Below are 27,350 nucleotides of genomic sequence, written 5' to 3' on the forward strand. Positions count from 1 at the left end.
AACAGCATCAATAAAGACAACTTCATTATGTGAGGGGTGAGAGACTCAGCAAATCATTGCAGTTGTTTTCCTGCTCTCTGCAAAATGCTTCCATTGCTTTTCAGTTATTGCTGATAGATTCTAATTAAAAAATGCCCCTGAACGGTGTGACTTGGTTGTTTGACTCTGCACTGGATGCAGCAAGATGCTGAGCTCTTCCTATGCTGAACTCCATATCCTCAGAACCACACACAAACCAAAGACGAAAAACAGTTTTGTCAGGAAGTTCTTAGCTGGTCAGGAATGAGACCTTTCCCTAGGATTGCCTCAAGGCAGAAAAACATGTCCACCATGGTCAATGATTTCCAGCTACATGATACCAACGCTCTTCCATGTGTTATTTGCACAGCCCAGTGCCGAGGGGGATGCAGCATTCTCACCTACTGCAGTCTAAATGTCATAGAGCAGCTATAACTGGACTAACATCTACATTTGCACTCCTGAGTGAATTCTGTACATCATACAAGAATTATCCAGATACCTGGTCATAGCTGTTGTAACTTCATCATCACTGTTTTGCACCAAAACCCAGAAGAGTTGATTCAGGACTACAGGAAGAAAATTCATAATGACATGGATCTTCTCAATCTTCAACAAATTCTGTAAGGCAGGTAAGAAAGAAAACGAGAGACTTTCAATACAAGCAATGAAAGCTGACAGCTGCCATGCTGCTTTCCTGCTTCAGCAGGTAAAATGCGATGCAGCCACTGGTGTAACAGCAGGAGGAAAACAGGTCAACTAAGTAGAGAACTGGTTCCCCATGGAGTTTGTTTTAAATATGAGCATCAACACAACTGTAGATAACTGTCCAAATTTCAGAATTCCAGTATTTTGTTCTACACTGATTTAAGGGGGGGAAAAAAAAAAAAAGAGAGAAACCCAAACCAATTTCCTATTTCACTAAGGATACTATTTAAGGGCAATAAAAGAAGTCAACTACTATTTTCAAAGCATGCATTTCCTAGTATTTTTACAAAAACTCTTTCTTTTTTTTATACAGAGATCTGATAAACTCAACTTGTTGTGGCTAAAACATGTTTGTTAAAAGCAAAGTGGTAAAAAGAAGTATTAAGACACTAACCTGACTGGACTCTCATTTTATTATCTTCTCTAATCAAGAAAGATACTGAGTTTTTAATAAAAAACAAACAAACTCCTTTGAATTTCTCCTAGGTTTTAATTTCAGTTATTTCCAATTCATTCCAGAACTTCTAACAAAGGTACTAGCAATTTGTAAATGAAAGCAAAATACCCTGGGGAAGATTACTTAGTCTCAGGTTATACTGCATAGGTGATTTCTTGTTGCATACAACATTGTTTTCTAATAAATTCACTGGAATATTTTTAAAAGGTAAACTACAAACAGCAGATAAAGAACAGTGCAGTTCTGGTGGTTTAGATGACCAACTTACTGTCTAGAAAGTTGTAAAGCTTTTACGGATTCCTAAACTTTGCCCATAATGCTCAATGGCTTTCCAAAAATTAATTAAGGACTCCATTCCTTAGAGGTATAACCTTTAAATAACACTGATGCTTTGATTTGTGAACACACTCCTTAATAACTTCTTTAAATCAAGACAGTATTTGCAAACAAAGCCACTCCTTTCAGCTCTGCAGGTAGACCTGCATCTACCAACAAAAGTAGTGGCCATCCTTATGGATTTGTCCAGAGAACTACCATGATTTATTGAAACTTATTCTTTGCTTATTAAAGCAAAAATATCTTCCCAAGCAGCTTGTATCTGATTAAGGTACACTCATACAGGAAAACATCAACAGTGAAGGAAAGGAGGAAAGCACCTACATGATGGTAACATCTAAACCCCCAAACACCTGCTGGATTTTACAGACTGCTAAAAGGAAACACAATAAATGTCATATGCATGGTGTTTCAGTCACAGTCCAGAGATGGAACAGAGTCACATCTACCTTCAGTTTTCTTGCTTATCTGTCTGTTAATGTTCCACAAGCATAGTGCACAGCAAGTACTCTGAATTTCAGCACTCATGAACAGGTAAAGAATTAGGGCCTTACATTTACCTGCTGCTCTTCTAATTTGCTTGTCATACTCCTCCCTTCTCACAGTTTTTGACCGCTACTGAATACAGGCACATTTGATACAGCTCTTGCTTATTCATTTCATCTTTGCAGAAGATGTTCTTTCTGGTTTCAGAACTTGACAGGCAACAAGCACCCTTGATTTATACACCCCAAATACCCTGAGCAGCCCTTTGAATAGCATCCAGGTTTTTAGAGCAGGTAAGGATAGAAGTTATTTAAGGCAAGAGAGGATTAGCAGGAATATTGCAGCTCTACAGGCTACAACTCTCTTCCCCAGACATTACTGGAGCAACACTGCATTATCCCCTAACGGGATCTGAGCTTTGGCACAGGCTGGATTAGCAGAGCTGCTGGGGCAAATGCAGCCCTGCTCTAAATGAGAAGGGATGGGAGGCAGCTGTGTGACCAGCAGTGCATCTGTCCCATCAAGTCCATCTGACTGGAGCTGTCACAGACCCTCTGCCTCCTGGTAAACTTGGGCCATGGTTAGAACTCTGCAGTGGGGGATGAGTTGAGAGAAAGCCCTAAATGCAACTATATAGCGCAATCCATGATGCAGGTTACTTTACCTTACAAGAATTGATAAATTTTGAGGTAGGAGGCTGAGATAGATCCTGTTCCCTTTCCTGGCACTGATGGAAAAAGTTATTCAGGTATGGATCCTAAAATAGGAAACATTCACATTAATGTATATTATAGATGACTAGAATTCAGTTACAGCAAATACTGGTTACAGCAATCACCTGTGACACCCATGAACACACTTGGTCCCCACCATCTTATACTGAGTCACAGAAAGAAAATCAATTTATTTAGTCCAATCCATTGGCCAGCACAGCTTGCTAAATTCCAGGTGCTTTGACTAATCTTTTTTCAGTGTTGTGAATAATTATTTTTTCCCTCACAATCTAAGGCATTTCAAAGGCCAGATTTTTTTTCTTCCTGGTGCTTACAATTTATTTTCTTGCTGTTTAAATTGATATTCCACAATTTTTCTGTTGGTATAATCTTAAGCAATTTTTATTTTTCCTTGAACTGTGTATTTCATCCTTAAAGTGTGTATTCCATCGCTGGCATCTTGCCATTCTGCACTGAAATAATCTTTAAATGTTATAGAAACAAATTCATACAAGATTTTAAACCCCCCTTCAGACATTCCCTGACACTTCCTGTGTGTAAGCAGGTCATAGAGCTAAGAGGAATGCTGGCTTACCTGAGTATTTACTGTTGATACAACAAAAGTAGAGACTTTGAAAAGTGGTTTCCCATTGTCTACCCATTTTATATCACTGCCAATCTGCTGTTAAAACAAAAACAATAAAAAAATATTTCCCCACCTACTTCCTACTTATTCAAGTTTGCATCAATTTTCAGTGCACAGCCTTGCACATGAGTGTGCATGAACCGCCCTGGCTGCTGTGCTTTCACATACACCATCACTGCAATACAAAGCCACTTTTCAGCACAAGACCAATGCTACCATTCAAGGGACCAGATCCTGCCCCACCCTGTCCTCATGACAATAGCAAAACAAACACAAGGAGGCAGAAATAATCCAAGCTGGACTGGATCAGCGGGAAAATATGATATCACACCACAAAACTGGAGAATGAATCATGACTGTGGAGCACATCAGCTGGAGAATGAATGTCATATGGCCTGAGTTTGTGAAAAGAGTTCTTTTTGACCACTCTGATACACATTTTGAGGAGTTACAACATTGTAGAATAAATAAAATACACTTTTTCCATATACACCTGTGAATCAGCAACATAGGACGCTCAGTCCAGTGCTGCATGTATTAGTTCCTATATTCAGTATTTCTAAACCAGAAACCCTATTTACCCTTTACACTTCCCAGCAAAATGCAAATGTCTGATCTCATGAAAAACACCTGCGAATGGATGCTCTGTGCCATTTGAGTAACATGGAAGTGTGAATGAATACCTTTGTACTCGATGGCTCCTGAAGGCTCAGGTAGTTGGGGGGAAGGCTGCTGGCCACTGGCACGTGGTGTTCCTGGGAAGCCAACTGGGCATCTTTCAACAAAGGAAGCCAGGCAAACCCCACTGTGCACAAGAACAAATAAATGGGACTCTTTGGAAAAAAGAGCTTCTAAAGTTCAAAGGAAGACAGTAACATCCAGCCAAAAACTTTGAAATCCTTATATGAATGTACATAATTTATATTTATAATTGAAAGTAATTCTACTACAGGTACCTGGTGTTTCCAGAGCCTCTTTCTTTTTGGCATTAGCTTTTGCATTTATGTCACAGGTAACATGATAAAATGAAAACAGAATGTGGTGTTTCTTATGGAGTTGAGTGGGAAGTTCAATTTTCACCTGAAATGTAAAATGTTACACCTCACTTTAGTTTAAAAATCAATTAAACCAGGCATCAGAGATGGGCTAAATGAGTGACATCTCTCTACACAGAGGTCTAACTATAGCCTGCCTTTACTGGGTAATGTTTGCCCCATGGTAATAAATGATCACTTAAGGAAATTGTTTATGATGATCATCTATCACTTTTACTTAAAACAGCTTTTTTCCCACTTTGTTGTGTGGAGGAGTATTTCATTAATGATGAAAGAGTGTAAGATGAAAGAGGACAGAACTAAAGAGTGGTGGACTCTGCTTAGAAGTGATCACCTGCACTTTAGCAGCCATAAAATAGCCAGCCCCAAGCTCATATTTTCAGGACGACCAAACTAAAAACTAAAATGACATCTCTGCTACTGCTTCATCATCATTTCATGGCAAAGACCAAGTAATAAAGGCTGACATGAAAATAAACTTTTATTTATGATTTCTGCTCAGTCTTAAATCCCATATCATGCTACCCATGAATCCTACATACTGGTTTTCAGGTATTATTAACCTACTGGAATAAAACTACAAACTAATCTGAACACATTACCATAAGAACTAATAAAAATGACCCTTTGCTCTTGTGAGCTGTGATGAAGTTTATCCAAGTTAATCCTATGCTAAAGTAAGGGTTAGAAATCATTGATAAATGCTTCCACTGTTAAATCAGCTTATGGGTAAGAACCTAATACCATAAACATAGATATAAAATGGGCACTCAGAGATGGAGATTAAGACAACTTTCACCTTAACATCCTACATTCTTTTACATTCTGCACTTGCTTTACCAGGGACATTTAGGACAGGTGCACGCACCTCTTCCAGCCAAATTGGCTATTAACATCTGAATTCAGCTCCTCATTCAAATTTAAAGTAATCTCCCCAAACCAAGTGACTCACTAGCATCACATGAAGGATGCTTTCAGACATGTTAAACCCAAAACATATCTTGTAAAGGATTAGCAAGGAGTTCAGTATCTCTAAAAATTTAATGCTTTAAGTTCCACCTCAGTTCCTAAACAGGAATCTTAAAATTCATACTTCACACCTAGTTGTAGATTATCTGCTGATCTTGCCTCTGCAATTTTATGAAAGCAAATTTTTACTGAAAAAAGGAAATTTCACTGACTAAGAGAACAGTTTGGAAAATGCTGGCTAAACACTCTATGCTGTTTGCCAGTCTTACCACTACACAAAAAGCAGTAGTGGAAAATCCAGAACAGAGACTTGACATTCACAGGCCCTCAAACACACCAGTCACTGATAGGGTGAAATTCAGTTCACCTGCAGGAAGCCTGGGGAATCAATACTTGATGTTGGTGAAACATAAAGATGCATGTGCGACTAACATTTGGCAAAGGCCACCACATAAACTATTCTGTAGCTGCATCCTCAAAAGCACCAGCTAAATGCCTTGCTGCAGCCACCACACGTCACTGTACATTCTGTTCAGACCACTAGATCAACAAAAATGCCCCGATGCAGATCTTATATCTCAGAAAGGGATTTGTTCTGACACTTGGCTCCACACTTCATCATAATGTTTACTGTTTCCATTAAATTCAGAGATGCAGCTGGACCCTTAATGTTATCCAGACGTGCATTTTAGAGAGCTGGACTGTTCCTAATTAATTTTACAGCATCTTAACTGTGCTCAGAACATCTTACAAAAGGAACAATTCACTGAGTTGATTTAAGAAGAAAAAACAGAACGTGAGACAGCATGTCAATCGACATAGCACAGCCCCTTCCAGATACACAAGCCATTGCAACAGAAGCGTTCTGTACAGATATTTTTCAGTCTCATTGGCAAACATGTGGGATTGGCAGACATTTAATGAAAGAAAAAGCACACTGACCTCATCATAGAAATCAGGATTCTGGGAATGATGTAGCACAGCAGTGTAAGCTGACGTTGCAAATAATGATCCACCTGGCTTCCCATAAATACACTGATAAAAGTAACATGTTTTCATTACATTGTGAAATTCTGCTGAAGACACTAGTATTGGTATATCTAATATGTATGTACATTTAAAACACTATCATGAAAGATTGATCATTACTTTATCAAATATTAAAAGAAATGTATTAAGTGCTCAAACCTGGATTTTTTTATACACACTTCCAGTAAAAGTCCATTGATTCTGTGAAAATTACCCTATGCTCAATTAAGCAATGCAGACTCCTTAGACTTGTTCCTTGCTGTTATCAATTTCAGAGTTTTCTGCAAAAAGCTTTACAAAATCTATTTCACTTTTATGCAGTTCAATGCACAATACAGTGCTCTTACTGACTTTCCAATGTTACAAAAGCTATCCCTGTTAACAATCTCTTTTCTGGCAAGGTCCTGTCTGGGCACTCTTGATTACTGAGTAATGGCAATTTTATTTATTGCTGGGAAAACCAGACCACAACTGGACTATGCAACAGACCTTGGGCAACAGCACAGCTAAGAATTAAGTCTCAGGTCTTTCTAACTTTGTGCATCACTCTTGTCAACCAAGTGTCCGAAGCTCTATGAGAAATGTAGGATAAGTGGTAAATTCTAGAATAAGCAAGATGCACTGTAAAAAATGGTTCAGTTTTCTAATACTATCTTCCTTCCCCTCCACCAGTCAGAAAGCTAGCACTACAAAATGGAATCACTATGACTAGCTGGGTTCTAACAGAACCACAGTGCAAATGTAGAGGGATGTATGACAACACCCACTCTTTAATTGTTCTGGTTTAGTATCACCCTTATTCCTGGATTTTATAAGTAATGTCCTCAGAAATAGCATGCTCTGAATATACTCCTCTTGCAGCTCACCTTCAATGGCTTTGCTCCTTCTTCATCAGAGCTTTTAAACTCAATACACACTGTTATATTCCGTGCCTGGAGAGACAGGAGCATATTAAAGCTTAGATCAGAAATGGGGTACCCATAAAAACTCAGGCAAACTACAGAGCTGAAAGAAGGTCTTTTCAGAATCCAGGAGAAATGTGCAGATGGTGTATCAATATTTATAATGCCTGTAAATCACAGTGATATCACTAGAAATAAAAATTCCAAGAAAAACTGGCAAAATGCAAGGTAGGCCTCAAAATGACTGTGTAGAAGCAGATTATTAAGTGACAGGACTTACCTATATCTTATCCTTAATTAGTTTTCAACCACATGAAAACACAAGTGGTACTCAGGTTTCATTTAAGAACTACAAAAATTATCCAGATTAATTTTATCTGCTCACATTATGTCACTACAATAAAGCCCTTCTGAAAATTGTGAAGAAGGTATTACCACATTCTCTCTCTTTGCACCACTAGTACAACTTAAAATTAACCCATAGATTCAACTCATTAAAATTGTACCAATATTTTATCATTGCAAATCCTGAAAAAGATGAAAAGCCAACTCAGTGACATCACCATTTTCCTCTCCTTTGTAAGTACTCCATTACTCCTAAAAGAGTTCATGCAATGTATGACTACCCCATGTTGGCCTGAATCAGTCACATACTGTACCTTGTTGAAGTGTTTTTGGCTGTCATACTTGAGGTGTTTTGGATAGATGTATATTTGGTTCTTGTACACTCTGTAAGGTCGAGAATATTTCGTTGATTCCTGCACGAATTCCTCAACTTCCACTGTAGGTTGATGCTCTTTTACATTATGGAATGGCTTGATTGGAATAAAGGATGAAGTTACACAGTCTTCAAAAGAAAAGGAAAGAGAGCCATCACATATTGTGTTTGTTTTTACAGTCTTACTATGAAGAGTAAGTAATACTGAGATGGAACATGCAAAATCCTGCCTTTATTTACAAAGAATGAGTAATGCTGAGATGCCTTAAATTTACATATTACCTCAGAACAGTGGCAATATGTCATCCTCAAATGGTTTTTCTCACTTGAGTTAAACTGGACAGCATTGGTAACCCCTTTTGACACGAACATAGTGTTTGGTGACATTTAATGCTGTAAGAGCCCCATTGGTATATGGACAATTTCTGCAGAAAGTACTGAGAGATACTGCTTCTAATCAATTTTACAGCTCAACAGCTTAAGTTTTTCTATTATCTAATAACATAATAAATAAATGAAGAAATGAGCAGTGCAGAACTAGATCAAATACATGATGTAATTGGGATAACTGAAATCAGATCAAGAAACAGAAGATGAAAATAAGCACTCTGTCACCGAGACTGGGAGAGATTAAAACTGGTCAGAGAATACTTTCTCTTCCTATGTCATTAAATCAGTGAGGTATTTAACTTTATGGGGAACTCAAGCTGAGAGGGGCCACCAACTTAGGGATGTCCAGAGCTACCAGAACTATTTCTGGGAAAAGCCATTGGACAGACCCTGCCTACAAATTCCTTCCTCAAATCATAGAATAACGCCCAGGAAAATACCAATATGGTGTGAGGAAGCTGAAAGAAGCTTGTGATCCCTCACATACACCGCAACAAATTTTACTTCCCTCTAACCTAGTACAAGAGGAAATTGCCAGCTTCAGAGCAATGCAGGTGCTCTGCAACCCATGCAGGATGGGGAAAAGTGGCTCTAGGCCAGATACAGCAGTGTGGTTTCTTTCTCCTCTTTCACAGGCACTAAAAACTGGGGTGCATCTGGCCAGGTACAGGATGAAACAAAGACTGGCATAATTAAATGACAACAAACCAAAAACACTCCCCTGCATACATTTTCCTACACAATGGACACTTCTGTCAGAACTGTCTCGAGGCATGATTATGGATTGAAAGCCTATGACAATATCCTATGTAATTAGAATAATTAATTTTCAAGTGGAATCATACTTGGATGTTCCAAAGGAACACAATCAACTGCAATGTCCAAACAGCCAGGTATAGTCTGTATTTTGCTAATCTTCTCCGCCCTGCAATGAGATAAATGAAAAAATTTTAGAAAATTAGAACAATAGAGATGATACCATCACAGGAATTAATCTAAAATGAAAAACAGACCCTGATTTAAGATATAAATATACATGAAACACATTTAAGATACACCTATTGCTATTAAACTCTAATCAAATATAACAGCAGAAATAAAATATGATTTGGTTTGTGGTCTCTTTTTTTTTTTCTTAGTCTCATTCCTGCCTTCTTTTTGCAAGCAATATTATTTTGTAGAAGACAAAGAAAGTGATGAAGCAAAATTTATGAGAATTAACTACCTACTTTTACTTTCTAAAATATTCCCTAAAAGGAATTCAATAAGCACTGGGATGAGAGGAGCTCACAGCATTGTGGCTTCTGCAAGTACCATGCTCAAAAGGGACCAAGACATATTCCTTGTGCCTAAGCAATTTGAGTAGTGCCAAAACTATGATGCTAAATCTCTTTCGTCTAGAAGATGTTTTAGAGACACAAACACAGCAGTGGTGACACTAATGAATAGTCAGTAGAGTGTCCTGACCAGTAACAGCAAGATGGCACAAGAAGTTAAGGGCCTGATCCAAGCCCCATGGCTGACAGTCAATCTTTCTATGATTTTTTTTTTTTAATAGAAATGGAAAAGAAATTATTTAGATGAATTCCTTTTTAGGCACATTTAGAGTAGAAGGGACAAGAAGAAATACACGGTTCAATTCTCATGTCACTTATCCAGTATAAACACAGACCCTGCTCTAGGATTAACCTGATTTATACCTGTGTGGAAGACTATTCAGCCAAACCTCTGTTCAGTAATTTCCAGACTGTAAAACACTTGGAGAAGGTTTTTACTTTTGATGTCCATTCTTCAGTTTGCCATGGAAACTCAAGCAAACAAAAGCAAGGAGCTGGGAAACCCATAAAAATGCTTTTTTTCTTTTTTCTCGTTTTTTTTTCCCCTGAGATAATGCTCTCTTTTTGAGTACTTCAACTGCATCTTCCCCTGATAAAAGCTGATTTAAGCAATCACTATTTTTAGGTTATAATAACATTTATTTTAATGTGCCAAATGACGTTTCAATTTTCCTGGAAAGTCCAACCTCAAGCACTCTTTGGCAGGTAATAACCTAATGTGAAAAAACTAATGTAATAAAATTTAACATGGCCACTTTGGCACATTGTGTTAAATGAAGAAAAAAACCAGCAACCATTATTCTGCACAGCTTTATAAAGCTTCAAAGCAAATTAGAAACTTTTCCTTACCTTCTGTATTCTGCTATTAGTTTAATCAAATCTTCCATGGAAATCTTATTACTTTCTTGCCTGAATAAAGGTGAGAATCGGGAGTCTCTGTCAACATTTCCCTGATTATCTTTAAACACTGGCCTATAAAGAAAGAAAAATGGCATATTTATAAACACTCATCCATATATATATATATATATGTATGTATATATTTGAGCATTTGAAATTGTCTTGTAATCTTTTAACAAAGCTGTGATATGAATTCTTACAGAAATTCATGGCCTCTCTGCAGATTATCACCCTAGAAAGCATTGCCAAACTTTATGTTTGCAGGAGCAAAGCCAATTTCAGTTTATTCCATGTGAATCCCAGTCCTGCAAAGACCTCAGACCTGGTTTGAGTGAGAGCCTCTCACCCATCATGGACACGACTCCTCACTTCAACAAAGAGACTGATTCCTTATTTCAAGGAATCAGTTTGAAGAATTCTGTGCATCCATAGGTGGCTTCATCCATAGGTAATTTCATCCAAGAAGTTATTATCCAAGGAAAATCATTATAATTTTAAACAACAGAAATCATAGCAAGCTGTCAAATCTCAACCACCATCTCCTACCACATAAAGAAACACAGGTTAGAGACCTCAATGAGTGCTCCTGTGCATTAAATCTGTCCTGTGTCCTCCAGGAGCATGACACCAGCTCACTGTGGCTTAGCATTCCTCCACAAAACAAGTTTGGGCAGCACCAACTAAATTTTTGATGAACCAGTTACAAAGTGCCCAACAAAATGGAAAAGAAGGATAACCATCTATAACTGAGAACAATAAATATCAGCTGTTGTGTGCACAGGAAGACATTTCCAGACATTTCCATTCCTGCTCATTGACACTTGCAGGATTTAATTAAGACACTCCAGTGTCTTAATGCCCTTTGTATATCCTCAAGGGTCACACATGCTGGCTGGACCAGATAACGTAACAGCCGTCCAAATTAATCAACCTTGGATTCAACTGTAGTATGAAAATCGTTGCTTAACAAAAGTAAAATGTTCTTGACACTAAGTGCTGTTCTGTGAATCATTTGGCCAATCTTGCTTCCTTAATTTACTTCTCTGTTCCACTGCCAGTGAGAAGAAGAATTGATGCCAGGACAAATTGTTGCCAGATGCAAAATAACGGAGCAAACCTTTGGAAGAGGATCCCAAGAATAAGTATAAATGCATCGTATCTTAACTTAATTAACTGAGAGAAGCATCCCTATTTCAGTTCTTTGCAACTGTAATGATCAACTCTCTTCTATCAGACTTTTGCCTCCAGCTGTTGGAGGGAATAAGGTCCACACCAATACACCATGTCAAAAAGCTTACTAGGGAGAAACCAGACCTCATTTCTGGCAGCCACCACTTACTCTACAAATTCTATTAAACTGCTGTCAGAAAAAAGAAAAAGGAAAGAAAAAAGATTTAATAATTATTACAGTATTGGTGACACTATGATATTTCTTGGACTCAGCACTGCTTCCTCCTCCAGACTAACAGAGAGGACCAAAACATTGGGTGAGTGATTTCCGCTGTGCCACTGGGCTCTGCAATGTGATGCTGAGCAAAACCAGGCTCTGCTGGAAACTATTAACTGATTCCAGTGCAGGCTCTGGCACCGAACAAACCCCTGCTCAGTGCAGCAGAGTGTAGGGGCACTCACCAAGGAAGGGCTGGGAATACAAGTGAAAAGGAAATGAAGCTGGAAATAGCTCACTCTGGGTCAGTGGTATTGAGCACTGCCTTTCAGGAGGCTCAGGAACACAGCATCATGATCCTCAAGGTCTCTTCAAACCCAAAAGCTTCCATGATTGCGCACTCCTCCCCTCTGGTTTGGAGTCAGAAGGGCTTTACAGAGTCGTCCTGCCTACAACCACTGCTCCAGAGTATCAGTGCTCCCTGGCTATCACACGCTCTACCTCTAGGACTGGTTCAGCAGCATATCCCCACTGAAATAATGCACCCAGGACAAAATTAAAGGCATGAAACTACTACAAAATGGAAATATTTTTCATCTCTCCAGCTTACATAAAGTACTCAATTTATATAAAGTTCTTAGAACCACATGAGTAGTTTAGATGTCCATTGAAAACAAGATAATCCTTCTAAAAAAGGTATGTTTTATGCACTGGGAAAACTGTACTGGTGTCTCCATTCCCTGCAATTATTAAAGCCGAAGAATTGCCAGAGCGGCAAGTATTGAATGTGTTACAGCTGCAGTCAAGTAACTGCAATCCCATGTTTTGCTAGATCCTTGCAGGCAGAACAAAAGTGCTCCTTGTCACAAGGAACATACAGAAGGCATTTGAGAATGACAACTGTCAGGTCAAAACAAGGAAATGCTTTAAAAACTTCTACAGTCCAGGGGTCCAATATTAGTCTAATACATTAACAATGCCTGAGTGCTGGGCACTTATTTACTGAGATGTTTTAATAAGAAACATTTCACAGAACTAAACTCCTGAAGAGATTCTGAAAGTGGTAATTTAGAGGTAAGCAAGTTAATAGATTACACTAAAGAAACTGTAACATCATCTCAGTACTTAAAGTGTTTATATGATTCTGCTCTTCTGACACTGTTACCTGATTGTCCACAATCCTAAAAAAATTCTCTGAGCACAGAAAACCTACACATTGTTCATCATTTAACTTTGAAAAAAGTACTTTTGAAGTAGTGGTTTATGATTTGCAGGAAAATTGCTCACCTCCAGGGTTAGACATTCAGTGAAAGATCTGCAGCTACTGGAAATCGGTGCAGTCTCACTGCCTTCAGCTACCTCAACCTACAGCGGCTAAACCAAACCAGCAGCTGCACAAGCTGCTGAAGGAGTCAAATATTAGGTTCCAAAACATTATGTTTACAAGGGTGGAGAAGGTTTGAAGGAGTAAGAGTGTAAAAACTAATCTCTGTGAATGAAGTTTTTCGCCCCACATCTACAATATGTAGCTGAGGCAGATATTTGCAAACTTTGGCAGTTCTGGCAGGAATATGAGACTCTGACACACTGTAATTCTAACACATAGCGTAATTATACCTGCGAGAGCACACAGACACCAGATTTCCCAGCAGGAAATCAGGGAAGAACCCTGAGTCATGCTTCTGAGCAATGCTAACAAACTGGTGCCACAGGAGCTAATTAAGAGTTTCAGTCACATGTGCAATACTCAGCTGTCAAGAGTTTGGCTTGCTGAATGCATACGTAAAAATTGCACTGCGGCCATCTGTAACTGCTTTAAGGAGGGAAAATTTCCACACAAAAACAGGAGTGTGCTTAATGCCAGAATGAACTAACTGGAAAACACATTTCCAAACCCAGGGTCTTGCTATTTATCATAGCCAAACCATTTTTTCCCCCTGTAGCGCGATACCCTCATGTGGAAACTTCTGTTTTCAAGCTGTGAAAACAGAAATAGATTTTATACTCCGCTTTTACCAAAGTCAGACCTGAGCAATGTTAATACACAAATAGATGTAAATGAGTGTGGAATTTATATTTTCTCAATGCCCCTCAGCCTGACAGGCATTTAGGGTGCTCTGTGCCTCACAGGGATAGAGGCCACAGCAAACTTCACTCATGTCTGTAAAGACTTCCCTTAGGCAGAGCAAGTGCAGAGCTGCAGCCACAGTTCTGGGCTGAGGCACACACTCCGTGATGCACTTGGGCAGTACAGCTGTGGAACACACAGCCCAGCAGCTGAGAACCAGGGGAGTGGGGCACAGCCCAAATCCTGCTCCTGCCCACTCCCTCTCACCACAAGGCAACAAGGGATTGACGCTTGGGGAATCCTATAAAAGGAAAACACACTTCTTTCAAAATGAGAAGAAAACCTTTCTGTATTTTATTTTTGGCAGGATTTGCTGAAGCTGTGGAAGAATGTTCTAGCCTTCTTTATACGCATGAGTGCCTGGCCAGACCCTAAACTAGTTAAAATCATCATGACACCTAAAGATAGCTACAGCAAGGGCTGAGTTGCAGAACGTTATCACTGATGGTACTGCCACAGAGCACAGGCAGGCAGACAGAGTTAATAGGAAGCTTCAGGTCAGTCTGGTGCCAAGCCTGCACCACCTGCCATTGCACAGTCTGTTACATGGTAAAAGTGTCTCTATCAACCCATCAATATGATTTTGATGAAAGGTCCTCCAGCTACACAGACATAGCAAATATTTATGAGCATCCTTGAGCTTGGAATGACAGATCAGAACACATTATCAGCCTTTCTCTTGAGCACTCACTTACCTCTCCTGTTCTTACTGGATATTGAGAAAGAAAGTACATAAATAAAAAATAAATGAACACTTCAAATGGCCATACCTCACTGCATGTTTCCTTCTTTGCCATCTAAGCACCATATTCTAAAATCAGAAGCTTTCCTCTGCACATGTCATGGGAAACTGTGCCCTTCTGGATCTCTGTGCTCCCCAGAAGAAGCACACACCACAGAGCTCTCTCATAACTACGGGCAATGCCACAACACGAATTTTTCACCCAGCACTTGCTCTTCCTTTTTCCCTACTGAGAGCTTTAGGCAGCTCTCCACCTGGCCTGCTGCTGTGAGAACAGAAGCCACAGAGAAGGAGGACTGTTTTCACTTGGCAATTGAAAGCTTTCCTTTTTATAGGGAATATAAAAATTTATATTCCCTGCTCTACACATGGCAGAAAGAAAGGAGAGCTGTCACAGGGACACACAGGAGGGTCTCCATTAGGAAGCTCTCTCATTCCAGGGCAGCAGTAAGTTGAAGAAATTAAACAACACTGAGAAAGAAAAAAGGGAGACGACAGAGAAAGGAATTACATCAAAACTTCAAGGAAGAAAAAAAGGAAAAAAAAAAAGCCATGTTTGCTAAAAGGGGATCAAAAGACACAGGGGTGCCTCAATCTTGAGGTGAGACCAGCAAAAAATTATACAGGAGGAGAGAGAGAAAGAATAAAAATCCATTACTGCCACTGCACTGACCTGCAATAAAACCCAACTGACCTGCCAAATGAGAAAATAGAAGTTCTCCATCACCTACAAACCACAAAAAACGCAAGAGTACCTGAACCATAATCCCTCAATATTACCCCCAAAGCACTTCAAGTCCTTGGTTAGAGTTTTCTTAAAACTTGACAGGCATCATAACAAGAACAGAGCTTCACACCTATGCACCTACTTTCTAGGTGGCCACTGCAACTCTCTTTCAGACCACAATTCTCTTTGCAGGAAATTCTTATGAGAACTGTGACTTTAACATCTCTTTGGCAATTTTTAGCACCCAATGAATGGTGGAGCTCACGATAAATTGATATTTCATCAGCTACCTTTGCTGCTCCCTGGCAACTTCACTACACACCTGAAGAAAAGATTCCACCACAGTAACATTTAATGAGCAAGTAACGGACGTTTAGCTGTGAGAAAAATAGGGCAATGAAACAAAAAAACTGCAGGATATTCTGGGGTCCTGGACCAGAGAGAAAGCTTTGCTTAGCTTCAGGCAGAAAAAGTGGGAAAGAATAAAAGGATAGAAGTCCAAGGGAATAAGCAATAAGATGCTTATTAAAATCATGAAAAGAATGAGTACATACCTCACTGACCAAGCAAATGGCATACGGTATTTCCCCAGCTTGCTGCAGAACTGTTTATTGGATTTTAACACTTTCTGTGCCCACTGCAAAAATGGAAATGTGAATTATTTCATCAATAGCATTCTAACGCCTTAAATGGTGCACAAAGTACATGCAAGCTGAAGAGGCTACGGCATCACTACAATAATTTGGTCTGATATTGTTCATAACAAAAGGTTCCAGGGTGGACAGCAGAGACATCACAAGATGAATATGATGCTGCTGACAAATTAAACCCTTTCACCACTCCTTTATTCAGAACTGCATTAAAGTTGTTCCGGTTTTCTGTAATTACCCAATGCAGGTGCAGTGCCTGCTCTCAGAGACAGACAGGTGCCTAGGCCAACTTTGCTCATGTACAAAGCTCCCTAGCTCATAATTTCTAAAAGATTGCTGAAAGAGAATATCCCTGTACTAAGGCATAACCAGCACAGGAATGCACCACAGATGGTTTTGCATGTTGCAGGCAAAATGGAGCTTCATTCATTCAGTCAGTGAACTTGGACATTTGCTTTCTGAAGCATGGGGCTCCCGGGAGCTTGTCCTGTTCAGCAACCACACACTGCTGAGATTCGTCAGTACGGTTTGCGATGCCTTCAGCTTCCAGCACGCAGAAGTTACAGAGAAGGAACTGATGTTCCTGTTACATTACCTTAAAAGAATCAGGATTCTTAATGTAAGGTTCGGCACTGCTGGCAATGTTTCCCGTAAGCACCTTTTCTATTTTTGCCACTAGTACAATCTCAGAGTGAGGATTACTTATGGAGAAAAGAGCCTGTGGATAAAAGAGAACAGTTCAAAAATATACAGCAGTACTGGAGAAAGGAAATACTGCCAGTGCTCTCTGTTCATGGAAACAGTAACAAACCAAATCCAGAAACGAGTATTAAGGATTATTATCTTGATTTATTCAACACAGACAGACGGAAAAGAAAATCTTTGTATTAGTGCTGAAGTCAACTTGTGCACATGCAGCACCTTGCAAACAGACTGATTCAAGTCAAAAAGCAGTATGACCATGTTAGCATGGTCTAACCTAACTGTTCCTCTCTTGGGCAGCACCTAAAAGCTGGCCTGAATCAGTCATTCCTCAGGGGAATGAAAGGAAGAGAAAAGTAACACATGCTGCTGTTTCAGCACACAGCTTATGGCAACAGCAAGAATGTGAAAGCACTTTGAGATTATTGCAGCATCTAGGCATCTAGGTGTTGGTCTGAGTTGTGATTTTGTCTGGCTGGTTGGAAGAGCTCAGAAAATGGACCCAAAGAGCACAGGAAATATGGGTGGTTTCGCTAAATAAGAGACACTAACTTTTATCACAGTTTTGATTGTAAATGGTCTATACAGGGTTCTCAGAAAGCTGTATATGAGTACAACCAACACATGAAAAAGCATTTTCTTGAAAACAAGAACCACTGGTAGTATACATGACTTCTCCAATGAAAAAGAATACTACTGATCTTTCTAAAGAAGTCACACAGGTCACTAAGCCATGCAAGTCGCACGTGGAGTACCTGTTTGGGGTATTTCAGCCACTCTTCTGGGAACCCTTTGACCTGTGGTTCTTCCATTTCATTTGAGTCAATACTTGAGTCAACTGCACCATTTTCTACTAGACACGAGGAACCTGAAATCATCTGTCTAACCAGAGTGTGGTTCAAATCCACATGAAAATCAGCAGAGATCTTCCTGCCATCCCTGACGTCATACAGTGCCACGCTCACAAAGAAAGGCTCTACCTAGAGAAAATACCAGAAACATAATACAGGGGTAAGTGAGAGAATGAGGGTAAGGTCTGTCTTTTAATGGATTTCTGCAACTACAAAAAAAGAAAGTAAACAAATATTATTTACAAATTATGAGATACCTTAAAAACACTCACACACCCCCTTGCCCAAGTTAGTTTCAAAGCATGTGATTTTAGGGGCTTTCTTTTTTTGTCAACAGGGTACCAGAAGAGGAATTGAGAGCTTAGAAACTCACAGAATCAAAAGCAACTGGATAACTAATTATTAGAGTAAATGAATAGAGTCCCAGTAAACACACCGCAGGATTTTTAAAATGCAGATTCAGAGTCATTATAAAAGAGGGAAGAGTGAGTGTGGGCTTTCCAGGGATCGTCAGAAATGCAACACAAAGATGACAAATGCCAGGGGATGGAAAATGTTTACTGGTACAAACACAAAAGCGTGGGTGTATTATTCTGTGGGAAACACATGTTCCATTTTGCTGGGAAACCAGCACTCAAACCACTCTGACAGTGCCCACTTATCCTATGGCAGAGTACCAGGGAATTCAGTCCTGTGACTGAAAGTAACCTTCAGAGAGCATCCACAGTTCTGACAGAATAAATCAGCCTCAGAATAACACCACCTGAGCTGTCCAGAAATCAGAACCTTAAAACTGTGGAGATAAAGAGCAGTGCATAACAGGAACAGTGTCCTATGCTTTTTCAGCCTCTGCAGTGAATATTGCATGCCCTTGGTGCAGTTATCGTGACTTTATTTAAACAGTTATTCCAGTCTGCCAAAAAAAGATATTGATTACATCATGCTGAATTTGCACTCACTGTAGAGGTCATCTTCAAATGAAAAACAAACAAATCAACAAACAAAATCAATGCCTCATATGTAATATATGAAAGTGGAGTTGCTGGGACACTGATGTCTCATAACTTTCCTGCTTCAGAGGAGAACTAACTAAAAGCTATAGACTAACATCTACATCCCAATTTTCCCTGCCCCTTTTTTTTTTACAGTAAGAATAAGCAAAATTTTCTGTTTTGTCCTGTTTTTAGCTGGACTTTTCCACTAGATGAAACATCCTGTCCTTTCTGTTTTGCCTTCTCTCCTGTAACTTTATCTGCTTGGTTCCTGGTCTCTCTCAGAAAAAAAACCAGCAAAAAAAACCCAATTCACCAGCAACTGATATTCAATTACCTCTCTACATAAGTCTTGGCAGTTTAAACTCGTTCTTCTTATAGCAATTGTTAAGAATCCTCAAGGATTTAAACATTTTTGATTCTCCACTGAACTGTAGCTAAAAGTCTGCAATCTAAATCAGCTTCAAAATATCTATTGAAAAGTTAATCAGTTTCATTATTCAGTCCAAAGGAATGGTCAGGGGAGGAGGAGTGAATGCAGTATGCATGTGTGAGACAGCTTTCCTTTCACTTCTCTTTCCAAACCAACACACGTACAGAAAGAGAAAAAAAACCCCAAGCATCAAACCAACAAAAAAACGCCAAAAAAACAAAAAAACAAAACAAAAAAAAAAAGAGAAAAATCACAGAGAAATAAGAAAAGCTTACATTGGTTGAGGGATCATTTTCATTTTCAGTAACACAGGCCTGGAGATTCAAACTGAGGGATTTGCAGGTTATCAGGATCCTCTTTGCAGGCTTTTCTTCAAATGGCTTTATCACTGAGTCTCTCCCTGGAAACTCCCTTTTCTGAGGATTCAATGCCTGAAACAAGTTGGGCAATTTGTTATATATAGGAAAAAACATCATATTCCAAAACTAAGTAAGCTTTTTAAAGGTCTTTGCAACCACTGAAACACCTGAAAACCTCAAAAGTCACTCTTGGTATCTTCATATTACTACAGTAAATGAGTGTTACTCCCAATTTATAGATTAGGAAACAAACCAAAAAGATTGCCTGAGGACATATATAATGTCAGAGGCAGAATTAGGGATTCAAATTAGATTTCCTGTAATTTTAGAACAGACTTTTTTCTTGTTTACTTACTGTTTCTGAAACTTTAGCTTTTAATCTCCTCATATAGATTAAAAAAACTCACATTTTCAGATTATTAACACCACATTTTAGAATGAGATTGCAGGCATTTCCCTCTTTTCCCATTACTTATATGCCACATTACTATTTCAATTCGCTTAATACTTTGAATAAAGGTCTTGCAGCTGATTGACAGCAGGCTCAAGTTTAAATATACACTGATCCCATTGTTACTTAAGCCTTCTTTTTAAGTAAAATAAAATTTCTATTTAAATCACATTCAGTGCAAGAAATAATGTTCTTTGAATCCTCACATTAAATGTTAAACTTTGCTTTAATGCTTGTTTTAAGCTCATTCAGAGTTTAGCTCGACTGGACTGGGTGATCTCCAGAGGTCACTGCCATCCTCAGCCATTCTGCAGTCAAAGTGTAGAGTCTGTACAGAAATCTCTGTGGACTACAGATAGCTCCCCTCTCTCTTCACAGCTGAAGCCTTGGGTATACCCAGTTGCTTGCTGAAGTGCAAACCACTTTCCTGGCTCAGCTAACCCAGTTAGCTCGTGCCACCTGTACTTTAAAACTTCTAAGAATTGAAAAAAAAAATTTAGAATCTCTTACTGCTATATCAGGATCCAAAGAGAACAGGTTTAGCCGCTCTGTATTCCGAGAAGCTTTCACTGTTTCTTCTGTTTCTGTAATGTACTGTGGTGACAGATAATAAATTAGTTTTCTGCACAAGAACAGAAATCCATAGAGTTTTTAGACTTCTAAATGAGTGATCCATGTTTCACTCACAACAACATTTCCCATTTCTGCAGCAGTTTTCCCAAAGCATTTCCATGCACACTCTGCTTGTGAAGCAGGGATTTTCAGGCCATGACATACTTTTAAGAAATCCAAAAATAGATCAATTAAGTAATTCAAGTTTTTGTATGTTCACGTGTGCTATCCATTGAGTAAGATACACCAAAATCAATTTAGAGATTCCCAAGATGAGGGAAATAAATCCCCAAAAAACCAGGCCCACAGAAAAACACCTGCCAGGGGAAGGCAGAAAGGGGAGCAGCAAATGGCACTCAGACTCACAGGCTGGGCAGACACACAGACTGCAGCGTCACCCAAAGGGAAGGCTGAGAGTCCTCTCCCATCCACCCTCTGCCACAGGGAGGATCACACATACCTATTTCCTTTCTGACAGACACATGCTTAAGTTAATAGCAAGCTCTCTGACAAAACCAATTTCACCTCCTGAAGCTGCCTGGTGCTTTCCTACCCCACCTTCTAAAAGTTTATCCTTATGTCTAACTGTGGTAACTTTTTCCTTGCTATTTAACCTCACTTATCCAATATGTAAAGTAAGCCCTATACATTTCCCTTCCCCTTAAAGATCCCTTTGGATAGCTCTGAATTTTTTTTCCTCAGTCTAAACATGCTCAATTCCTTCAATCTTTCTTTGCACTTAGATTTCCCCTAATTTTTAAATTGTTAATCTCTGAACTTTTAACAGAGTGTCCATCTTTTCTGGTTGCCTAGGACTGAGTACAACCCTTAGTTACCATGGCACAGGATATTCTCTTGTTCAGGTCCCATTCAGTGTCTCACATCTTCCACACCATGACATTGCCAGCACACATTAAGTAACAAGCAGCAGTAGCAGCCCAGCAAGACCAAGAGCTCTACATTGACTTCCTAACATGCACTGCCTGTGGCCTGACCTGAAGAGGTAGGCCCTGATGTGGCTCTGGTAAACTGGTTTAGAGATGGGATCAGCATATTTATCTGCCACAGACTAAGGAAAGGCCACAGAACACTGCTGCAGCCAGGCCTACAGAGCCAGGGTGGGGGAACAGGAATTATCCATACAAAGGGCAAAACAAGCATCACAAAACAAGCTGACCATCTCCTATAGCCTTGCAGGCACCAGTGGTCTTTGAGATATCAGTAAGATACTTCTGAGATATCTGCATCAACTAAATCATTAGAAAGAATCTATCCACAAACAAGATGATCAGACACTTCTGCTGCTCTTAATACATAAACCACATTTTATCTGGTTGGTTGTTTCGTGTTTATTTTGTTTGGTGATCTGATTTTTTTTTCTTTTTCTCATTCTAGGTGACCACTTCATATATATGAATATGATCTACAGTAAAATTCTGTCCTCAATTGCATAGACAGCTTTCAGTTCAAATCTGTGTGAGTAACATCCTCAAACAGCATTTGGCTTTGTAGACAGACAGTATCTACAGCAGCTCACTGGCAGAAGGCTACAAACAGATTGTGCATTCGTTTAAGAGAAAGCAGTGAAGCATTTCCAATCTAGCTTTTCATTAAAAAGCTTCTTAGCACCATCTACAATTATCTCATCCACATGAAGCAGTTTATAAGCTCCAGAGGACAAAATGCCTCCCCCTGGTAGCACACATATCTTTCAATGAAGTTACAAAAGGCAATGAGCACTTCAGAGCTCCCTTCCTTGCCAGTCACACAGGAAATCTTGGCTCTCCAAGAGCCAAGCTCTACTGAAATGCAGTTCAGATGAGCAAATATTTCACACATAACTGCAGGGACCAGACCCTTACTGCCTTCCTGGTCTAAATCAAAATACTCTGTGGAGCACCTGCTCTCTCTGCATCTGATGGAGATTTTCTCACTTAAACAAAAGGATGAGTTGCTCAGAAAGAAGATTATTCCTGTCATTTGTTGTGCCTCTAACAATTTTAATAGACTATGCTATATTTTTCAACCTTTCACAATATTAATGATTAACCTATTGGCAGGCATTTTTCACCTAGGAAATTCTTTGCACTAAACTTGTAAAGAAAAACATAACATCCATTACTTTCGCGAAGTCTGGGTGCAAGGTGTTCTCTGAAGAATCTGCCTCTTCTTGAGAGCAATCATAATTCACCAAAACTTCTGCAGGGTCTTGAAGAGAAGAAAAAAAAAAAAACACCACAAAATGGTTTTATTGTTCTTGCTATTACCATTGCGTTTAAAAGATAAAACCCCATATTTCATGTTATTTCTTTTTATCTCCTTCAGTCTCATCAGGCTACCAAATGGAAGCGACGCTCATGTAAACCTCTGTCCTCCTGAACCTCATCTCCACCGTTGCCCACTGTATCTTAGTCTATATTTAAGCTTCCAAACAACAGGCCTGACTGCTCAGTGAAACATCCAACACATTCACCCATGACAAATATTCATGCCCATGACAAAGGGACAAATCAGTCTCTTCTGATGCAACACCAAAGGTTTATGTCAACCAAAAGATTTTGGATACCCAGTAAGGGGAGTATTCAGCGGGGCAGGCAGCACCTTACCTGCCCGCTGGGAAAGGGAGGGATGCAGTGTCTGGACTCCATGAGCTGCAAACCTATGGATCCAGAGAATAGCACTAAACACAAGCCCTGTGCTTTACTCAGCTCACCAGGGAGTGCTGTTTTCACTAGGTAACTCCCCCATGTGAAAGAAGTCATTGCAGTCACTTTGGGCTCTTCTTGCCAAGAAAGCCTCATGTCTTTTGACAAGTTAACTCCATAGCACATTCCTGGTGCTTGTTATCAGCTTTTTTACCAGTAGAGACTTCTGTTTTCTGTTAGCCTGTGTTTTTGACCTTTTATGCACATATTTCTTCCTGTTTCATTAATATCCCTTAGGGGTAGGATTTTCAAAAGTACTCCTCTGATTCTGAAGTGCAAGTCTCTTGTGCCTCCAAATTACGAAAACATCTTTGGCTATATGAAGAGTATCCTGTCCTTCCAAAATTAGAACTTACTATAAACATCAGGCTAAAGAGTTCAATTAGCTCTGAACATCCCTAATGTTCGGATGCATGTGGATTCAAAGCTTTGACTCAGCTCAGAGCACACACATTCTACATCTGTATTAAGGTTTCAAGTGTTTTCAGCCTTAGAATTTCAGCTGGAGTTCATCCAAACTGAATGTGGATTTATTATGTGGAGGAATGAGTTACTGCCACACGAAGACTGCAGTATAACAGAGCATCCAATTCTTTCTTCCACAGTGAAAGTATAATATGCAAGCTCAAAAAAGCAAGAAGTAAAAGTCAATAAGCTTTCAGAGAAAGAGCCATATACCACAGCTGGGATTTTTTTTTTTTTTAATTATTAGCTCCAGATTTTTAGAGAAAGCAAAATGCTGGAAAAAGAACTGATCTAACCACTCTCCAGCACAAAACTCTCTTAAACTTTCAGAGTTCCAGGACAGTAAAACACAAAGTACCAGCAAGATCATTGACAGAGAGGACTAAATTTGAAAAAGAGCTGCATATGCAGAATGGAGCCAAGTTGCTCCTGCTGACTTTGTGGGAACAGCTTTACCTCCCCCTCCAGCCTTTTGAAAATGATCTGAGGGGAGTTAGCTGACATTGTTCAGGGATTGCCAAGACTGGTGCTGCTTCGTCAGAAATCAATAGGTACAGAATCCATTACAGACTCAGGCAGTTAAAATGATTAAATACTGGTATGAAGGTTCCACTTTTTTCACTTGTTTAAAAAAAACCCAACAATACAACAGATTTTTCACTCTTACCAAGTCTCAGATCAGTGAGATCTGCACTCTTCCTCTCCTGAATTGTTCCCTCTGGATTTATTTGCAGGATTTTGTTAAGAGTGAAAATCCAGTCATCCATATCCTGCTCATTTTCAGCTGCCAGCACAAAGTATGTGAGGTCATTCATTTTCAACTCAAAGGCATGTTTCCTAAGCCTGTTATTCTGTTGGAACAAAAGGAAAATAAAAATAAACACTAGAAATAATACAAAAAGGTACTGAAAAAGTCATCCATAAGATGGATTTGTATATGGCCACTCCTTAAAATGACATTTAAGCGAACTTCAGCGGCTTTAAAGAAAATCCAAATAGTGCAATATTAACACAAATTTATGTCAATTTGTGCCTTTAAGAGCTTCTATGGCCAAACATATGTCCTATATTTAGCCACAGAAATCTAAGATGGACAATACTTCAGAAGGGAATACCTCCCATGTGGAACAATAAAAGACCTCTGGTCACAAAGTGCAGCACTGCTACACGAGTTGAAGCGGTCTGGAGAGAACAGCTCTAAAAATCAAGTCTCTTACACTTTACCAGCACACCAGACACAAAAAAGATAAACCAAAGTACTGCTAAGTCATATAAATATTTGGGGGATAGTGGGAACAATCTTTCCAGAAGATTGCAACAGGACAAATTCCTGCACAGTAACTATTACAATGGGTACTTCCCACGTCTACTTTTGTCTTAGATTTTAGAAACAACTTAGGGGATTTCAACAACTTTTCACAAGAGGCAAAGGTGAGGTATAGTGCTGGTCAGTCATTGCAATGCTATCCTTTTCAAGCACAAAATAAGAACAAATGCCCAGTATACTGGGAATAGACTGAGTTCTGAGATCTGTTCTGTATCACCAGATTTTACCGGCAGGAGATGATGAGTCTATCAATTTGTGTCATAAGAATTAACAGGTACTTAGTTACTAAAACACCTCAATAAAATTAAACAAAGTGATGGGATGTAACATAATGTGCTTCATTTCTCAAATCTACCCAGTTAGTGAGGCACATATCTCTTAGTCTTAAGGAAGCAGTTGCATCAATTTCTCTCTTCCTTGCTTGTATCTGAGAGAACAGTAATGCATTCTATTCCCTATTGTTTCACTGAACTTTTAAAGCTGACTGACGATGGACATCAGTGCCACCATTTTGATTTCAATATTCCAGAAGATTGCCATCACTTTGTTGACAGATTTAACCTTGGAGTGATGCTGACAAATGAAAAAAAAAAAAAATCCACCCCATAACTGGCCATTTCACTCCATTTTTTCTTCCTTAACAGTCTCAAATAACATGGCAGTGGTCTCCTGTAGTTCTGCATACTGTAACTATTTTTCTGCACAATCCTATATGAACAAGTTATTAAGAAGCTTCTAAGACAGATGGTGAGATGATAGTGATATTTAAGAGGAACAGAGGCAAAATCTGATAGTGATTAGCAGAGGAGGAGAACCCAGGACACTGAGAAGCAAGTTCCATGAACATTTTTTTCCAGCAACAAAGATTATTTAGAAGATTCCTACCCAATCTGTTGCTAATCACTTGCTCCAATTCTTATATTACATGTCATGACCCAGATCAGGAATCACTTAAGACTGAACTACTTCTTCTGGAGCTACTTGGGTCAACAGGGTCAGACAAATCTTGGCTTTTCAAACCGACTTGGGATTGTGTGTGCGCATATATGTGTGCATGTGTGCTATTTTCTATTTCTGCTACTGGAAATTCTCTTGATAGGAAATAATTTTCCTCTGAAGTGCTCTATGAAGGTGAATATTCTTTCAGGGTTGTAAATTTTAGTTCTTCAAACACAGGGTAAGAATAGGCTTGGGTTTTGCAGCAATTGGTTTGGGTGTTCACTATTTATCCTGATCCTGAAATCACTCAAATTCTCCAATCATACATTCAAGCTAATGTAAAACAAGGACTAAAATGTCATTAAAACCTGTTACGTATGTATAAAATCATATAACATAAGGGCCTGACCAAGAGCTAGAAGTTGAACAAAACTATGCCAAGAATCTTAGGTAGTGGCCATTCAAAACTTTCAAAGATAGATTATTTGTAAAGTGGATTATGTACACCAGTTTATGCATAATCTACAAAGAAGAATGCTACGTTTCAATTTTACTTCAGATAAGACAAAAGCATTTAAAATTAATGCATTTCATTTCTATTTTATATACTTCCTCTTATGACAGGGCCAAGATCTTTAAATCAGGTACTGAAACACAAAATGAATGCATTTATTGTCTATATTATGTACTGCCCCTCATAGACATGGCCAAGATCTTTAAATCAGGTACTGAAAGGCTACCAGACATTATCTAATACAGCAATACATCTTGCATGCTGAATCTTAAGAACATCAGGCAGGGCAGGAAAACTTCAATATCCACTTTTCCATCTGCACTTCAGACTTCTGGCAAGCAGATGAGATCTACAGCAAAGTCTTTGTTTTGAATCTAAGGCCAACTATTTTACCTTCCTAATCAGTTAACAGGAAAAAAAAACAAGGTACCATTTCTCAGTTTGCTCCTCTACAGAACTCCTTCCATACCTTGACTTCTTATCTTCAACACTTAAGTTCAAGTTCAAAAATTTCTTCCAGAAGGAAATAATACAAGATTCAAAAAAGAGACTATGAATGAGCTATAAATGAAACATCAGGCTAAGTCTAATGCCTGGAGGGTCATTCTTCCAAAATAACAGAATTGTTTTGGAAGCACTTTTTATTTTATCTGGAGATGATTCCTCTGGGATGTTTACTACAATTTTGATATTCTATCTCTA

The 27,350-nt window shown here is 39.0% G+C and overlaps 1 protein-coding gene across 21 annotated transcripts in view; it reads right to left on the bottom strand.

Moving 5' to 3' along the window:
• Nucleotides 1-27,350, bottom strand: part of DOCK10 (dedicator of cytokinesis 10) — a 144,979-nt gene that overhangs the window by 40,503 nt on the left and 77,126 nt on the right. For 19 of the 21 annotated variants that reach the window (XM_032119615.1, XM_032119617.1, XM_032119609.1 and 16 more), the window contains exons 8-24: nucleotides 24,536-24,719; nucleotides 22,821-22,906; nucleotides 20,597-20,680; nucleotides 19,552-19,707; nucleotides 17,756-17,980; nucleotides 16,894-17,016; nucleotides 16,203-16,285; nucleotides 10,614-10,736; nucleotides 9,273-9,352; nucleotides 7,979-8,166; nucleotides 7,284-7,349; nucleotides 6,331-6,423; nucleotides 4,321-4,444; nucleotides 4,048-4,169; nucleotides 3,314-3,400; nucleotides 2,670-2,762; nucleotides 521-639 (exon numbers count right to left, since the gene is read on the bottom strand). In XM_032119615.1, coding sequence (XP_031975506.1) covers nucleotides 521-639; nucleotides 2,670-2,762; nucleotides 3,314-3,400; nucleotides 4,048-4,169; nucleotides 4,321-4,444; nucleotides 6,331-6,423; nucleotides 7,284-7,349; nucleotides 7,979-8,166; nucleotides 9,273-9,352; nucleotides 10,614-10,736; nucleotides 16,203-16,285; nucleotides 16,894-17,016; nucleotides 17,756-17,980; nucleotides 19,552-19,707; nucleotides 20,597-20,680; nucleotides 22,821-22,906; nucleotides 24,536-24,719 — 2,036 coding nt within the window. The remainder of the gene's footprint in view (nucleotides 1-520; nucleotides 640-2,669; nucleotides 2,763-3,313; nucleotides 3,401-4,047; nucleotides 4,170-4,320; nucleotides 4,445-6,330; nucleotides 6,424-7,283; nucleotides 7,350-7,978; nucleotides 8,167-9,272; nucleotides 9,353-10,613; nucleotides 10,737-16,202; nucleotides 16,286-16,893; nucleotides 17,017-17,755; nucleotides 17,981-19,551; nucleotides 19,708-20,596; nucleotides 20,681-22,820; nucleotides 22,907-24,535; nucleotides 24,720-27,350) is intronic. The other 2 variants (XM_032119598.1, XM_032119604.1) reach the window with 1 other exon arrangement.

This window comes from Corvus moneduloides, chromosome 10 (assembly GCF_009650955.1).
Source record: "Corvus moneduloides isolate bCorMon1 chromosome 10, bCorMon1.pri, whole genome shotgun sequence".
Classification (NCBI taxonomy): Eukaryota; Metazoa; Chordata; class Aves; order Passeriformes; family Corvidae; genus Corvus; species Corvus moneduloides.